Below are 18,357 nucleotides of genomic sequence, written 5' to 3' on the forward strand. Positions count from 1 at the left end.
CCCCCCCCCCCCCCCGCATCACTACCTGCGCCAACCCCAGCGCCATTCCATGTGTGTCGTTCTTGCCATCTACGCGCTAGCACCATAATCAATGCCTAATAAGGATATCACTCTAAGAGCTAGAATTTCTATCAGTACATCCCTCATTGGACTCATCGAGGGTGCACAGGGCCATTGGGGTTATATTGGCATTCCCATATCCCTCTTACATGATTTAATAGTGGCATCGGGTTTGTACTTCTCATTAATTTCAACGTTGCATTAGCATCAGCATCCACTCGCATTTTGACTACCCAATTGACGTTGGAATGATCATTCAATCCCGACCTGTTATTCCGCATCAACTATGTGTGCATGATATATACAAAGTCTGATTTTGCCAATGCTTAGGGCATTATAAGAACATCCCAAGATGAATCAGGAGAATAATATTCATGGGAGGTAAGATGTGTTATCTTGTGGTTAAGGACTAAGGATATATTTCTAGAGAATGCCAGAGAATCATTAAAATTCAGGGGTTACATGCTCAAGTTTTGGAATCAGAACTTGATGGTATAATGTCTATAAAGTCTTCATATTCACATTGATTGGAGGAAAGTTTATTGTGAGGGTGACAGGCATGCTGCCACCACAGAATCAAGGAATGAAGCTAAATCTAATTATGTAGCTAATGTCACAAAGATAATGTGTGGTTGAAGAAGTTCACCACCAACCATAGCTCCATCCCTTTGTCCATAGATGTTTTTTCCATTTTTTTGTAACACCAGTGATCCTATTCCACAACAAAGAGATGATATGATCGGATGTTAAATGATAATAGGAGTTGGGTTCAGTTAATTTAGGGATATCATTGTTAAAGGAGATATTGTGGTGGAAAGAGTTCCATTAATCGATTACATAGAGGGTGGTGGCGTGGACGCCATCGCATCGACACCAGACGCGATGCCGCCATCAACCAAAGTCAACGTCTCCGCCACGGACACACCGCCACAGTCAACCGACGTCAACACCTCCGCCACGGACACGCCGCAACCGTCTCCGCTACGCACGTCTCCATGCACGCACGCTCCTTCGCGCATCATGACACGTCGCCAACGGCAGATCAACAACTGCCCCTTGGCGTGACATGAAGCACGTCTCATCTTTAATTTCTCGTCTTTAAGTTGTATTTTCTCTTTCCTCCAAGGCCTACTTGTATAGGCCATTGTTTCAAGAAACAGTTAGGCAGTCATAATTCAAGAATCGAGTTTTTGTTTAACTCTTCTTGGAGGACTGCCCAAGCCTCACTATCCCTTCCTCAACCCTACCTCCGCCGCCTCCGCCGCCACCACCTCACGTTGTCGGTCGCCATCCTTCTCTTCTCTCTCTTTCTCTCCCCTTCTTGTCCCTCACTCTTGGCAGTCCTAGGTCGCCGTCCAGGCCACCCACCTTGGGCCACCAAGGACGCCCCAGGTCGCCCCATCCAGGGCCGCCCAGGGCCGCCCCAGGCCGTCCAAGACCGCCCAAGACCGCCCAAGACCGCCCAAGACCGCCCAAGACCGCCCAAGGCCGCCCCATCAAGGGCCACCCAAGGCATTCCCCAGACTGCCCAGGCTCTCTGCCTAGGGCCGCCCAAAGGGTCGCCCAGGCAGCCCCTGCCAAGACCGCCCAAGGCCGCCCTAAGGCTGCTCGCTTGGGGCCGCCCAAGGGCCACCCAGGCCGCCCCAACCAGGGTTGCCAAGGCTGCCCCAGACCACCCCCAGGCCTCCTGCCGAGGGCCACTTAAGGGCCACCCCTGGCTGCTCGCCTCGGGTCACCCCAAGGCCGCCTAGTCGCCCGGTCAGGCCTCCTGCCCCGCTTCGCCGTGTCTGCACTCGTCCGTCTCACTCATCACCAGGGCCGTTCAACGCCCAGAACGTCCAGATCCCATCATCCAGTGGGCCTCTCAACGCCCGGATTCGCCTAGCCTCGTCACGATCAGTATTTCCCGCATCCTCTTCATGCACTACGGTGCTGAGGTACGCGTGAACTCTTTGGTGTCGAAGTGTTCTCCGTCCAGTATTCCTCGAGAAGTCTCCACCGCCGTCAGATTTTTTTTTGATTTGGATTTTCCTTAAATTCTCTTCGAGTGTTTTTATCGTGACATGAATTCGGGTATTGATTTTGGTGCTTCGGAATCGTTGCGGTGGGTGAAGACAGTACTCCCGTCCTCGACGAGGATCGGAGCTGCACCACCAGTATTTCATCGATTTTAAACTCCGAATTCGTCCGTGTGGATTTTCGTGGTCTGTTTTATCCTCCCCATTCAAACCCCTCCAGTACCCCACATCCGTCGTTGTCGTATCCACCCCTCAGTCGCCCTTTCATTAGTTGTCCTACATCAGAGGGTCTCCTACTTTTAGTATCACATGAAAGCCTTGACCTATTCTTTAAGACTGATTGGCTTTTTCCAATTATATGGCATGCAAGTGAATCACATGTTCCACATCTCATTCAGATTTTTGAATGCACTATAATTTATGCTCGTAGGAGCTGGTTCTTTACCCAAAATCCTAGAAAATGGGTCTAGAAATGATATATAATTTTTGGAAGTTCTCTTGCTCATAACTTGCAAATTGTAATGTGAAATCGATGTATATTACATTACATTTATGTGTTTTAATGGCCATATTTGCATGTTATTGATAACACCCTAATTTCGGTCTTTATTTCATGTTATTAGCATGATTTATGCATTTAAAAGGCTTAAATTTGGGTTGTTATCATATATTTACACAAAAATAATGCTTCCAAGTAATTTCTGATTTTTCCCTAATTTTTTGTTAATTATATGAATTTTTAAGGATTTATTAAAGCTCGAAATAATTATTTTTGGATGAAAATGGCACATTAAAAAGTTTATTTCGACATTTATCAACATGGGAATTAATCAGGGACTTTTCTATAATTTTTTACGAATTTTTAGGAATTTTCTGGGATTTATTTCAAGAAGAAATGCATTTATTCTATGAAAAAAGGGCATATTTATAAGAGAAAAAAATGTATTTATGCAATTTCTAGACTTTTCGGGGCCTTTTTGCAACGTTTCGTTGCAAAAAGACCCTGGAAACAGCTCTTGTTCGCCACGGCAGGCGTAAAGATCCTATTTAAAATCATTCAGGGTTATATTGCAATTTTTAATATATATTTTTAATGTTTTAGGAGAAATCGGAGGAGAGAGAGTGCGCTAGGGGCATATACGCAATTACTTTTGGGCGGCGTCCAAAAGCAATTCCAGGCTTTTTAAGGACTTTTCTGCAAAAAGGAGGATTCAAAATGTGCCAGCCAATGAGAGAGCGACACGTCATTGCGTGTTTAAAAACGAAACTAATAAATAAATCAATTTTAAATCCAATGGATTAAATTGCTTTAAAATTGATTTATTAATAACTTTTGATCCTGAAGTCCGATTGAGATGATTTTTTAATGGATTTGTTCGTCTTGATCCCCTGTTTCTATCTATATGGTTAGATCATTCAGATCTAGCCTACATTGATAGATAAATATTAAGTACTAAACGGGGGTAAAATGGTGATTTTTACCCTATAACCTAAGTATAAAAGCTGAATTTCGAGAGGGGGAGCTCATTCTTGATGGTTCTCTATCACAGCTGCAAGACAGAGAGGAGTCCCACCCTGGATCAAGTTATCTGGTACTTTTTCCTTGATTGTATTTGAACTTTTATGCATTTTGAATGAATTAGGTTAAGTTGTTTGTTTCTTCATCTCTATTCTGATCTGAACTTCTAAATCGCTTGGCTTGAGCGGCATGTACAAGCCCTGATTAGGATTGAGAGGAGAAATTGAGGGATTTACCTTGGCATTCAATTGCATTCCAAAAGAAAACTCTAAAAATTTAGTTTTAATTCTTAGGAGATTAAGATTTCCCTTTTTATTTCTGATTTAGCAAATTCTCAAAACCAACCAATCTGACATCAAAACCCTCTTTCAACCTCTCTAAATGACTTCTTGGATCCTTTAATTAGGATCAAAGAAGGAAATTTAGAGCCCTTAATTCTTCTAGTCTTCTCATCTCTTCTATCCCCCTCTCTAAATTCTCACCTAATTAGGGTGACTTGATCCTCATTGAAGATCAAATTCACTCTAATTAGGATCTAAAACACCAAAAATTAAATCAAATTGAAATTCCTACTTGCCTCCCTTGGACGACACTCATACTTATCACTATACATATTGAGTAGAGTTTTATAAATTTTATTGCATAAGCCAAAAATTCACAACGACAAGGGCTAAAAAATTTGCGTAATTTTCACCCCTATTTTCGGCTTATCAGTTATCATATCTAAATGGATATAAATGACTTACACTTTGATTTTATTATTGTTTCTAATTGTTTAGTATTTTTACATGGTATTTAACCTCATTGCATGGAAGAAATATTTTTCTACAAGGCTTAAAATACTTGGCTAAAGGATGGTAAGGGTTTTACTAATTTTCTGGAATTTTTTCATATTTTTAAAAATTTTCTGACCAATATTTTTCCAAGAAATGATTTTATGAATCTAAAGAATATATATTTTATTTATTTCCCATTTTAGAAAGCATTTTATAATGTATTTATTATATATTTATCACGTGGCATCCACGTCATTCGCCTGAAATTTGGGCAAATAAGTGGATGCATTTTTTTAAAATAATAAGAGAGATAGAGGGAGCATTATTTGCTCATTATGGCATCACAATGCACGATGCCATGATGAGCAAATGATTTCTTTAAAAGGAACAGCGCGGTGGGCGAGGAAAAGGTACGTTTTGTTTTCTTCTTATTAATTTTTCACATGCATTTATAACGTACAATTATTCCTCGTACGTACAGTTTGGTAGCCGCGTGCATTTAATGCACACCGCAACAGACACATGTGCAGTTAATAAATCCCTTTTTGCATATTCAAGGAATGGTGAATCGATAGCCGCATGCATTAATTGCACGCGGAAATCGATTTCGCATTTATCTATAAGTTAATAGATTCCTCATACACGGAATCGAGTAGCCGCGTGCATTAAATGCACATGGCAATCGATTCCACGTGCATTTAATAGAAGGGTAAGCTCACCTCAATTATTTTATTTTATCCAAACGAGGGCAACGTGGCATCATTTTAACCACACAAAAAGTACATTTTTGTCTCTATTTTTCAGCAATTATTGCGACCTTTGGAAGCGCACAAAGATGTGTCAGAAAGCGATCTGAGAATGGGGAAAAGGTGTCTGCCAATTAGAAAATGCCATTTTTTTATTGCATGGAGGAGAGATAAAATGGTCAAACAATTGAGATTAAACGCCAGGAAGGACACATTTTGAGCTCTAACCGTTCGATTGTGCCCAAATTTTGAGGGCATGTTTGTCTTTTCCGCCTCTTCGATCCATATGGTTTGATTTTTAAATAGAGGTCGGGAAGAAGGCAAAAATCACTTTTTGAAGCTCTCCCCAAGGATTTGGCCAGGAAGGACACAGGAGTTGCTTTGGAAGTCGAGAGATCCTGATTCAACATTGAAAGTTGTAAGCATTTAATTTGTATTTTGAACTTCTTCTTGAAAGATTCTAAAACACCATGGCATGGACGAAATGTACATGCCCATGAAGTTGCGTTGAAATGAAATTAGCATTGCATTTTGATTTTGATTCACGATCTAATTTTTAATCTTTAGTTCTACATTGATTTGGATCCATTCTGCAATTTTAGATTTTTAGATTATGGTCGAATTTCACTTTTTTCCCAAATTCTTGTACTTTCTCTGTCTAGGTTAATTTGTCTACTTTCTCTCACTAGATTTGGAAATTTATTGTTTGGAAATTTAACTAAATATATAAAAAACCTGAATATAAAATTCCATCCAAAAATTCATCCATGTTGAAGTCCAATTTCAAAATCCCTTTCTTGATTATTAATTCCCAATTTTAATACATAAAAATTGTCTTAAAATTTCATCATAATTGAGAAATTAGTAATCCGAATTAATCTGATTTATAATTAAAAGTATCCTATCTTGAGCGTCTTGACCAAAAACATTAAAATCAAAATTAAGTTTTCACTTAATTTACATTAATTATGAACATAATTAAAGTCTATTAAGTGCAAAATTAATTCATTCTTGAATTAAATTATTTAAAATCTGACATAGGACGACTACGGGGCAGATGAGGAAGGGCGGAACGACTGGGTATATGGGTAAGGGTAGGATGGATGTGTGAGGGATGACAAAGGGGAAAGGACGACGGACAGGTTGACGAAGGGAATTGGGTTTATAAGGAGGGATAAAACAATCCACACGGTCGGATCTGGACTTTAAAACCGATGAAAAATCTGGTGGTTCAGCTCCGACCCTTATCGAGGGCGGGAGTACTGTCTTCCCCCACCACGACGATGCCTAAACACCGAAATCAATACGTCGGATTTGCGTCGCGAGGAAACACTCGAGAGGGAGGTAGAAGAAGCAGAAACTCAAAACCAATTCAGATTCCGACGGCGGTGGAAACTTCCCGAGAAAACACTGGACGGAGAACACTTCGACACCAGAGGGTTCAGGCGTACCTCTGCCTAGTAGTGCGTGAAGAGGGAGCGGGAAATTCTGATCGTGATGCGACTGGACGAATCCGGGCTTTGAGCGGCCTAGTGGATGAGGACGAGGCTGGACGTTTCGGGCGTTCAACAGTCCTGGTTGAGTGCAGTGGACGCAGAGTCAAGCGTGGGTGAACCCCCGCGCACGCGAAGCGCGCGAAGGGTGCGCGCAGCACACGGAGCGTGCGGAGCAGTGTGCACGGGTGCTGAGCGCGCGGAGCGTCGGAGCGCGCGCGGAGTGCGCGGATTGCGGCGGAGCGCACCCGAGCGCGCGCAGCACGTGCGGCTTGAAGCGCCGACGGCGTTCGGACAGGGGCAGCCTGAACGCGGTCTCGGGCTGCCCGGTTTGGGCGGCTTGGGTGCTCTTGGGCGGCTCTGGCGAGGACTGCCTGGGTGGCCTTGGCGAGGCTGCCTGGTGGCCTTGGCGGGGCTGCCTTGGGCGGCCTTGGCGGGGCTGTCTAGGGCAGCCCTGGCGGGGCTGCCTGGTGCCCTAGCGGGGCTGCCTTGGGCGGCCTTGGCGGGGCTGCCTAGGGCGGCCCTAGAGGGCAGCCTGGGCGGCCCTGGCGGGGTTGCGTTGGGCGGCTCTGGCGGGGCGGCCTGGGCGGCTTGGTCGGGGCTGCCTTGGCGGCCTGGGCGGCTTGGTCGGGGCTGCCTAGGCGGCCTTGGCGGGGCTGCCTAGGCGGCCTTGGCGGGGCTGCCTAGGCGGCCTTGGCGGGGCTGCCTAGGCGGCCTCGGCGGGGTTGTCTGGGCGGCCTTGGTGGGGCTGCCTAGGGCGGCCGGGTCGGGGCTGCTGGCCTTGGCGGGCTGCCCAGGCGGCCAAAGGCTGGGCGAGAGAGGGAGAGAGAGAGAGAGAGAGAGAGAGAGAGAGAGAGAGAATGGAGGGGAGGTGGGAGGCCGACGTCGCGAGGCGGCTCTGTCGGCGGCGGCGGCAGCAGCAGCAGCAGTGGCGGCAGCAGCAGCGGCGATGACGGCTAGGCTTAAGAAGGATAGGGGAAGCTGGGCAGTCCTCCAAGAAGAGTTAACAAAACTCAATTCTTGAATTAATGACTGCCTGATGTTTATTGAAAACAATGGCCTATATATAGGCCTTGGAGGAAAGAGAAAATGACGAGAAAATAAAGACGTGCGTCATGTCACGCCAAAGGGCAGTTGTGGATTTGCCTCTGGCATCGTGTCATGATGCGCGTAGGGACGTGCGTGGGTGGAGACTTGCTTGTCGACGGTTGTGGCATGTTGACTTCGGTTGACTTCGGTTGACCGTGGTCTATAGAGGGCGTGTTGACTCTGGTTGACCGTGGTGAGGCGTTCGGTGCTGAAGTGTTGGCGTCCTCACCATCAAAATCAGATAAAAATTCTTGCTTAGTGCCTCCCTGTGGTTTGACCCCTTGCTTGCTCTATACACAGTATTTAGTGATTAAGGGTTATTATAAATTTTATTGCATAAGTCTAAAAGGCCAAACAACAACGTATTTACACATCAATTTTAGGCTTATCAATTGGTGTCATTGCTGGGGAGGCACGGTGAGTATTAATAATTATTCATCAAGAATATTTATATTTAGTGAGCCTGATTTTTTTTGCTACATTCTTGAATTTAATTCAAGTTTGCATTTATTCTAGAATTATTAAAACACATAGTGGAAATCCCAAATTTATCAAGTCTCTTTCTTTTGTTGTGATTTTCTTGTTGAGATAATCTGACTTGTCCTCAAAACAAATTATCAGAGATTGAGTTTTCAAAACAAACTATCAAAGATTTGTGTATTTTATTTTTTATTGAGAGAAGATGAGGGTCTTGACTGAATCAGCAAAACACTGTGATCTGGGCAGAACATGAGGACCTAGGTAAAGTTATGTATCCATACATTGTCTTATCTCAATAGTCATTGTGAAGTTAGACCTACTTTATTATTCCTCCACATCTACATTAACTATGACTAACACCTCTCGCCTGGTCATCTTTACACTGCTTCATAATTCATCTTTTCTGGAACCTACCACACTAATCTGAATATATTACAATATATGTCCTTTAATCCACTTCCTCATCTTGTTACCATCTCTTCACACCATTCTCCATCTCTATTTCTCACTATCTCCGTGATCCCTATCACCAATATGTTCCTTTCATAATACTCCTTTCATAATGCTAACTATCATATTCATGTCTTAGTTTTATATGTATCTCTTCTCATCTCATTGATCGTCCTCTAGAGAACATTAAATGTCTGATCATCGTTCTCATGGACACAGCTCGTATACATAATTAGAAAGATTCATTTGTAGGAGCATATGTTTTATATGTTTAAATATATTAAAAATTATCATAGCACGCTAGTGAGCCAGCACAGTAATGTCGATGCACCTACAATTGAGATGTGGTACCCCTCCGGTGTAATGGTTACCCCAAAGCAATCAGGGGCTATCAATTTGTACTAAAACAAATGGAGAGTCTGGATATTGTGTTCTTGACCTCTATTTAAGATTCTCTCTCCTGATGGTGAGTTTTTCACCTAAAAAGTTAAAAAATCAAGTGTCGTGGAAATTTTTTATTCTACTTAAGTTATATAATTTTTCATGACATTGATGCATCATTTGATGTTAAACATATTTGAATAAAAAAAGGTGAATTTCCCCGCTGAATAATATAATATCAATGTAGAGGGAAATGGCAAAATCCAAATGCTTTAAATGGAATTTTGGCCAAAGCGTGGAGAAAATTAGGTTAGAAGTGTATTTCTTTTTAATTCCTTGACTATAAATCATTTGTATTAGGTTTCGATAAGTAATTAGCTTAGATTCAACAAAAATTCCACCATTTTTTTTGTCAAGATTAGCCGAGGAATAGGCATTTGATTTTGAAAAAATATTTTGATTTTCCCATGGTTTGATTTTTCTTCAAACCCTCGTTCCATGGACTAAAAATCCATAATTTGTTTTTAGATTTGGTCCCCCAACTCATTGTCTGACCATAACATATTTTTGTGAGTTCCAATTTTTGGGTCGGAATTTTTATGGTTATATCTTGATTGTAGGTCACTGGATTTATTTTTTCCTAAAACTTCCATCCATAACTCATTCGTCCCGTTTCCCGGCATCTTCTATTCTTCATGAAGTGGGTCTCTCCTTCAGGATAGATTTCTCATCCAAAATTATGATAGTTTTATTATAATTCTCTTTTTTCCTATACAATTTTTAAAATATAAGTTATAAATTATATTATGATTGTGGGCATCGATTCACCTTAAGTATTAGTAGGTCAAAATTAATTCTCTGGCTTGTCCATGGATTTTCTTCTTATTAAAACCTGTATAATTAAACAAAATAATGTTCATAATCCATATTTTATCCTTTTATGAAATTTTAAATTGAATAAATTCTCTAAAAAATAGTGAGTTGACTTGGTCAACGCATTCTCATGAGTTGGCATGCTATTAATTTTTTGTTCCAATTCTTAAACTGATTTTTACGTATTTATATCTTAGTAAGTCCCTTTTTTCCCTTATAAAAATTTTAATTTTATTCAAATAATAATCACTTATTTCATTTTCCATTTTGATCTTATTTGATTGAGTCAGTTAATTCAAAAATTCAAACCTTATTTCAAATGGATCCAAACCATACTTGCCATAATGCATGAATTTTACAGATTTTATTGGGAAAACAACAATATTTTTTATCAAAGATTCATGTACCCGATAGAATGTAAGAAGATTAGGAATAAACAATGTCATTTGAATTCTAGAGAAAATAGGCATAGATACTATGTTCAAGACTGTGGGTTGCAAGAGTGTCTAAAAGAAGAAGCATGAATATAAAGACCACATGACCCTCCTGTAAGATTATAGATATAAGTGAATGGTTTCAGTACCTTTACAGCCTCTTTCAGCTCAACATCTCCATTCTTCGACTCAAAAGATAGGCCTGACTCACAAGAAAAATAAGGTCAAGTGTTTCAGCTAAAAAGGGCATTATGTTGAGCCGTTTATATTTATACATAGGATCGAACAAGGAACCCCCTGAGTTTTCTAAGTTACAGTTCATGGTCACGTTAATCCCACAAATAAAAGGTAATGTGTTCACAAGAGTCCCATGAACATGTATGTATCTTCCAAGTAATTAGTTTACAAATGAGATAATTTAAATTTATTTATTTATTTAAAATTTAATAATAAATATAAAATTGGACCATTTTAAAAATAATTGGTCTTTCACCATTTTCAAATGATTTGTATTCACACGCATGGAAAAACTGCCTGAAATCCATTGTGAGAATTATGCGCTAGTGTTTTATGAAAATCAAAATCATCGTAGTATCAATAATAAAATAATATAATTACTTCTTGCACATTCCTTTATATTTTTAGGGAGAATAAAAATGTATATTAATCTTGAAATGGAAAAATGATAACATGATTAAGATGTTAGTAATTATATGTAGTTCATCAATTTGTGGATCTATAATTTGTCGACTTATCATGTCATTAATTGAATTTCTTGACTTCCTATGACTATAACTATCTGTTTAATATATACTCAATAAACTAAATATACTTGAATTCATTTTAGTCAATCAGTTTTATTGCAGATGTACTTTTTACTGCCATGTGTGAAGAATTACAACAACTAACATGTAAAAGCGTCTATGGGATGTTACATTATGTGGGAGCTGAAATCTAATCATAGGGTTTGTGGTCCAAAGTGAAGAAATTTGGTTTTGGTAACATGAAATTGGGCTGCGGCCGAGCCATCTACGGGGCCAGGATGGAACCCCTGGTGGGGCCGTGGTGGATGCCATGGCGGGGCCGCATTGGAGTCGCGCTGAGGCAGCGGTGTACCTATGGCGGGGCCATAGTGGAGCCACAATGGGGCCGCAGGAGAAGCGGCAGGCAGCTGAGGAGCGGCCACAAGGCAACCCTATGACCAGCGAGGAGGAGGAGAACGATGAGGAGACATGGTCACCTGATTGGGCTGGTGAGGAGAGGTCGGCAAGGAGGTTGATCATTGAGGAGAACGGCCAACGGCGGGAGGTCAGGAGACACGTGAGAGAGACGTTGGCACTAGAATTTTAGGATTTGATTGGGCTGACAGGAGCCGATACCGGATTTTACCGAAAAATTTTTAATTTTAGGATCAATCAATGCTCTGATACCATGTGTAAAAGAGAGAATGATTGTATTCCATTACTGATAAAGGTGCAATTACATGCCTTTATATAGGCTAATGAGGGTAGGATTAGAGGATTAATCCTACGTGGGACAAAAGAATAAACAGAGAGAGGGATACTGGATCAGGCCTAATGGACCTTGTTTAACAAATCCAATTCCAAAGGATTTGGAATCCTGCTTTTGGGGGAAGGGTGATTCAAGATTTAAAAGAAAGAAGGCTGGCCTCCAAATTTTGCACATCCTCGACCTTGTGATAAGTTTGACATCTTTAACATGATTTTTAGATTGATTTTGAGATTTTGTTCAACTTATGAATCATTTCTTATATTCATACGAATCCATAAAATTTCTAATTTTATTTTTTATTGAGTTTTGAAAGAATTATAGGGGCTTGAAGTTGGATGTAGAGAAATTGGATGGTTGATTAAGAATGTGGATAGATTGATCTCTAGATACTCTGTAGAAGACTTTGGGAGTTGAGGACGGCCAGAGCTTCATCGACTTTTTGTTTTTTTGGTATCATTTTTCAGTCCTATTTCCAAGTGATTTGCTTGGGGGCATTCGCACAAACCTCAGGACAGATACCCTTGAACAACATTAAGGATTAACCTAAGCTGTGTAAAAAAAATGATTGTGTCTCCCATTTCCTCTACCTCATTTCCTAGCTAGAAAAATCCTAGGTTACTTTAGAATAAAAAGATAATATAGCTAGATAACCTAATTCACCCCCCCCCCTCTTAATTTATTCCTAAACCCTTTAAACTAACAATCTTATGAATTTTGAAAATGATAATTTAAGTAATTCATCTATGTTTCTAGGAACAACCTTGTTTTATGCAAAAAATTAACATATAATTATGTTTTAATTTTAAGACTATTTTAGGGAATACTTACATCCTTTGTTTCAAAATTAAGATTCAGAAAATATTGAGGTAACTGAATATTCTAGTGTCAGTTCTTTCAAATGAATCATGCTTCTTGACCATAAATGATGGGGGACCATCCAGCTTGGAAGACCCCGGTGAATGACTTCGTCGAGCGAGGGCTCACACGTGAGACCCAGCCTTCGGAGTACCCGGCCTAGTCAACAAGCCACAAAGGTTTGACGTTATCTTTCCTTATTTTCCATTTTTAGTATTCTTTATATGTCAGCCGTGTATATGTCTGTTTTCTGTTTGTTCGCACCTGTTTGGACCACTGTATGGACATACATGCTTGCGCGTGTGTGAGCTGATGTGTGGCGTGTTAGTGGGTTTCTCTCTTCTACCACGGTGCCCTAATTACTCTTAATTGGGCCTTGTTTCCATTATTTCTAATGGGGCGGCCCATATTTGCCCCTATAAAAGGTGGGGCTTGTCAATAGGAAGAGAAGAGGAGAGAAAAGTTTGAGGAAAAAATGTGATTTTCAATGATTTTCCTGTCTTTTTTAGTGTTTTTTGAGTTTTTGCCTTATTTTAAAAAATGCCACTATCAAAAATAGAGAGAGAAAGAACCCTACTTTTCGTCGGCAGAAACTACCGCGCCGCCTTCGCCGGAGCTCTGGTTGTCGTCTCCCGCAACCTCCTACTACCGTGCACGGCCTCCTGCAGCCTCCTATGACCGCGCACGGCCTCCTGCAGCCTCCTACAACCGCCAGCTGCCTCCTCCGGCCGCCTGAACATCCCTCACGGCTGCTGCTTCTCCCGCTGTCACCATTTCAGTCCGCAGCTGCCACAGCAACCCGCGGACGCCGTAGTAGCCATTGGCCTCCACAGCAGCCAATGGCTGCCAGAGCAGCCCGTAGTCGCCGCAGCAACCAATGGCCGCCAAAGCAGCCCGCAGTCACCGCAATAGCCAATGGCCGCCAGAGCAGCCCGCAGTCGCCGCAGCAGCCATGGCCGCCGAAGCCGCCTACGGGCGCTGTAGCAGCCTGCGACTGGCAGAGCCATTGGAGCCACCGCAACCAACCTCAGTCGCCGCAGCAGTCGTAACTGTCGCAACAGCCCCTGGTCGCCGCAACCGCCCGAAGCCACAGCAACCGCCCTCGCTCGCCACAGCCCTAACTGCCTCTACAGCTATAGCAGCCGATGCGGCCCTAGCGGCCGCCACAGCCTGTTGCGGTCACCGTAGCCAGCCGTAGATAGTCGCGGCCGTAGCAGCCCTAGCGATCGCCGCAGCCGCAAGTCACAACCGCTGGCTGACAATCGGGCCGCAGCTCGCCCGGCCAACTAGCTCTACGCTAGCCGCACCTGTTGCTGATGAACTCGTTGCTCCCACGCCCGTCGCCTCTACGCGTGCTGCCGTTAATGCCGATGAGCCATGTTGCTGCTTTTGCCGCCATGCCTATCGTCGCTCCTGCCGCAGCGCCCATTGGTGCACCAGCCTCTACATCTGTCATAGTATCCATTGCCACGCCTCGTTGCTGCCACTCAGCGATGTGCCTACCACTGTTGCGGCCTCCCGTCATCGTGCCCACGACATGCACCATCGTCGCTGCCACCACGCTCATCGACGACGCCACCACGCAATTCATTGTCGTTGCTGCTTCTGTCGTTACAGTCTTTCGTCGGTGCCCCCGTCATCGCTCATCATTGCTCGGCTGCTCGCCAAGTCGTATGTTGGCCCTGTATGGATAATACAAACATTAGGCCAGCCGTAACGAATTGGGTACTCCCACACTTCTTCCCTCTTACGCGTTCAATTATTTCTTTCAGTGCCTCATGAGCTTGTCTTCACCACCTGTCTTAGATTAGGCATAGATAGGATTCACGTTCTTAGGTTGAGACCATCGAGGGTGTGCACAAAAGCGATAGTAGCCGAGCTCGCACCGTCAGCCTTCAACCCGACGTCCAAATCATAGGAGCCTAGTATCATTCCCAGGTCACGCTTACCCTAGCTGAATGGTTGTTGGTGTACGCCAGATTTATACTTTCATGGATTTTATTGTCACATTGTCACTAGCATTACGTCAGTATTATTCATCTTCGCTGCATAACATGAGTGCCCTCGCCTTCCGTGTGTGTAACACAAGATGTTCAATCCCGGCGTCCATCGTGTTACATCAATCAACATTTAAACTAGTTAAGCAGTTTATGAAATGGATAATAATCACATGATAATAAGAAATATGATCACGAAAACAGTGCAGAGGATATTTACTTTTTTTTTTGGAAACGACCTTAGAATTAGATATCACTTGATAGAGTCATATATCCATGTTATACATTCTTCCTAAGAGAAAACTTCCAAATAATCCGTCCTCTGCCTATCTTACAACACCTCTCTCTCTCTCTCTCTCTCTCTCTCTCTCTCTCTCTCTCTCTCTCTCTCTCTCTCTCTCTCTCTCTCTCTCTCTCTCTCTCTCTCTCTCTCTCTCTCTCTCTCTCTCTCTCTCTCTCCTTCCTCCGTATGTGTGTCCATTGCCGGAGCTGAGTGCAATGACAAAGCATGAGAATCTTATAATTTTTTCACATTTCTTTTTCCATGATTCCCCTTTAGGGTTTTCAGAGCAGAGGAATTCCTGACGTCCCTCGGAGAAGAACGTCTGAAATAAACACCCGGTCCTCCCAGCGGGTTCTACGGAGGAAGACCCGTTCCTTGTCTTCTTCCTTCCTCTCACCATTTGGAGGACGAACTCAGCTCCACCTCACGCCTATTTTTAGGCCTCCCTCTCTCTCTCCCGAGCGCTAGCATATTCCTCCGTCTTCTCTCTGATGACGCTTGATCAAAGGCAAAAGATTGTCTCCTGAAGGGCCGGTTACAGCCGTGGAGCATCAAATTCGTAGAGGTCGAGAAGGAGAAGTCCGAAATCCTCAAAGAGTGTATATAAAGAATATTTTTCCCCTCTCCTGGTTGGTGAATGGCTGGAAGAACGCCGCTGGGTAAACGCAACTTTGAACCGGCGAACCAGGAGCAGAATAAACTCTGAAACAAGACAGTGAGATCTGATCGTGTAAAATCGTTTTCTGTCTTCCTCTTTCAACTTCCTATTTGCTCTTTGCGTGGCTTTTCCAAGCATAGAAGGCGGAGAGAACAATCAGTTGCATGTCAATTAAGATGAAGGGCCTCCTTAAAGGCCTTCGCTACATCTCCCAGATATTCGGTTCGTGACTTCTCCCCTCGCCCTCGTCGTTTTCTTCGTTATTTTTATCGTTTTATACCTGCAGACCAGAAGGAGCAAGAAATGCAGATTGGTTATCCCACAGACGTCAAACACGTAGCCCACATCGGTTGGGACGGTCCCTCCGTCAACCCTCCAAGCTGGGTACGTAGTCTCCACATTTAGGAATTCCTTCCGTTTCCGAACCCTACTGAAGAGGAAAGTCTTGGCGCAGATGAACGAGTTCAGATCAGCGCCGCTGAGCACAGTCAGAGGAGAGGCCATGACAGACGAGTCTCCGGCCAGATATCCTTCCCAAGGTCGGTAATGGCGTCGTTTTAGCGATCAAACGACCTCTCCGTTAACATTTTTCTCGTTGATTATCCAGATTTGAACGTGTGTAATGGCGGATTGCACGGTTCGCCGCTGAGAGAGCTTCCTGACCAGTTAGTCTCCAAGCAGAGACGACAAGCGTCAGCCGGGTCAGCAGAGGAATCGCCGCAGCGTTCTCCGGCGGTTCCAAAGCACTCCCGGCGTAACAAGTCCGCCACCGCGCTGCCTGTTGACATGCCGGCGCGCGAGTCGACGACGAGCAAGAGACAGGGAGCTAATTCGGCCAATGGCACTCCCGCCGACGGCCCAGCTCTAGACATACCTTCAATTCCGAAGGTCGCTCGCAAGAAGAAGAGCAAGACGGGGACCGCCAGCGCCGGCTCTACAAGGTCTACGAGATCTAAGGCGCAAGCTTCGTCTAAGGACCCTGCCGAGTATCTCCCGGTAATGGTGTCTACGATCATTCCCGGGTGATGTATAAGTGGGTTGCCGGTTTTTCGTAGGCGCGTGTACAGAGAGGAATTGGGCTCGGAGTTTGTCCTGACCCATGCATGGCCGTTCTCCGTTCCCCTGGGGTTTCGAGGCGCAGGGAGGGCCACTGTATATTTCCCTCGGTCTCTTGCGATTAATGAGAAATGATGAAAAGTGATTCGGATAGTTCTTAGCAGCGGATCTTGCCAATGGTCTCTCTCTCTCTCTCTCTCTCTCTCTCTCTCTCTCTCTCTCTCTCTCTCTCTCTCTCTCTCTCTCTCTCTCTCTCTCTCTCTCTCTCTCTCTCTCTCTCTCTCTCTCTCTCTCTCTCTCTCTCTCTCTCTCTCTCTCTCTCTCTCTCTCTCTCTCTCTCTCTCTCTCTCTCTCTCTCTCTCTCTCTCTCTCTCTCTCTCTCTCTCTCTCTCTCTCTCTCTCTCTCTCTCTCTCTCTCTCTCTCTCTCTCTCTCTCTCTCTCTCTCTCTCTCCCCCTCCCCTCTCTCTCTCTCTCTCTCCCCCCCCCCTCTCTCTCTCTCCCCTCTCTCTCTCTCTCTCTCTCCCCCCTCTCTCTCTCTCTCTCTCGCCCCTCTCTCTCTCTCTCTCGTTCTTTCCTCTCTCTCCTCTCTCTCTCTCCTCTCTCACCCTCTCTCTCCCTCTCTCTCTCGCCTCTCTCTGCCCCCCTCTCTCTCTCTCTCGCCCTCTCTCTCTCTCTCTATCTATCTCTCTCTTTCTCTCTCTTCCTCCCTCTCTCTCCTCTCTCTCCTCTCTCCCTCTCTCCCTCTCTCCCTCTTTCTCTCTCGATCTCTCCCTCTCTTCTCTCTCCTCTCTCTCTCACCATATCCCAGTTCTCTAGGGATCAGGGATTTGGATAGATCGTTCGAGTGTTCGATCGGATTGGGCATTCGAACGATCGAATCCGAACAGAGACATGTCCAGTTCAGATCCGATCCGTGCATCAGGTGCGGATCGGACATTCGAATGATCGAATCCGAACACCGATCTGTCCAGTTCAGATCTGATCCGAACCATATTTGTGCATCAGGTGCGGATCGGATTGTTCGAACAAGACGGCTGTTTGGATCGAATGTTCGAATCGATCTGATTCGAACACGTTGTTCGAATCATATCGAATAGAATGTTCAGATCCAAATTCGGTGTTCGGTTCAGCTCCTGCATTACTGGGTTAGCCAGCGGCTGCGAGCGGCGGCCAGATAGAAAGCCGCTGGCAGTCGCTGGCGGCCGCTGGCCATTTGTTCAAACTTGCTCGAACAGTTCGAACAAATGGCCGAACACACACAACCCAAATTGTTTGTTGGAAACTTTCCATCGAACACGAATAAAGGAATGTTCGATAGAAAAAATTCGAACAGATCAGTTCGAATCGGCATTTGTTCGTTCAAATCTTTCGATCAAGATTTGAACAATCGGATCCGATCCCCGATGCCTACAGCTCTCTCTTCTCTCTCTCTCTCTCCATATCCCAGCTCTCTCTCCTCTCTCTATATCCCAGCTCTCTCTCTCTCTGACTCTCTCTTTGTATCCCAGCTCTCTCTCTCACTCTCTCTATATATCCCAGCTCTCTCTCTGGCTCTCTCTTTGTATCCCAGCTCTATCTCTCACTCTCTCTCTATATCCCAGCTCTTCTCTCATTCTCTCTCTATATCCCAGTTCTCTCTCTATATCCCAGCTCTCTCTCTCATTCTCTCTCTATAT

The 18,357-nt window shown here is 44.0% G+C and overlaps 1 protein-coding gene across 1 annotated transcript; it reads left to right on the top strand.

The window, feature by feature from the left end:
* The first annotated feature begins 15,637 nt into the window (after positions 1 to 15,637).
* On the top strand, positions 15,638 to 16,833 carry LOC144705965 (CRIB domain-containing protein RIC6-like). The gene is made up of 4 exons (XM_078578869.1): positions 15,638 to 15,846; positions 15,911 to 16,008; positions 16,079 to 16,163; positions 16,232 to 16,833. Exons 1-4 carry the CDS (start codon positions 15,789 to 15,791, stop codon positions 16,648 to 16,650), a joined length of 660 nt encoding a protein of 219 aa, XP_078434995.1. The 5' UTR covers positions 15,638 to 15,788; the 3' UTR covers positions 16,651 to 16,833.
* The last annotated feature ends 1,524 nt before the right edge of the window (positions 16,834 to 18,357 follow it).

The sequence above is a fragment of the Wolffia australiana genome, chromosome 1, assembly GCF_029677425.1.
Source record: "Wolffia australiana isolate 7733 chromosome 1, ASM2967742v1".
In the NCBI taxonomy this organism is placed as follows: domain Eukaryota; kingdom Viridiplantae; phylum Streptophyta; class Magnoliopsida; order Alismatales; family Araceae; genus Wolffia; species Wolffia australiana.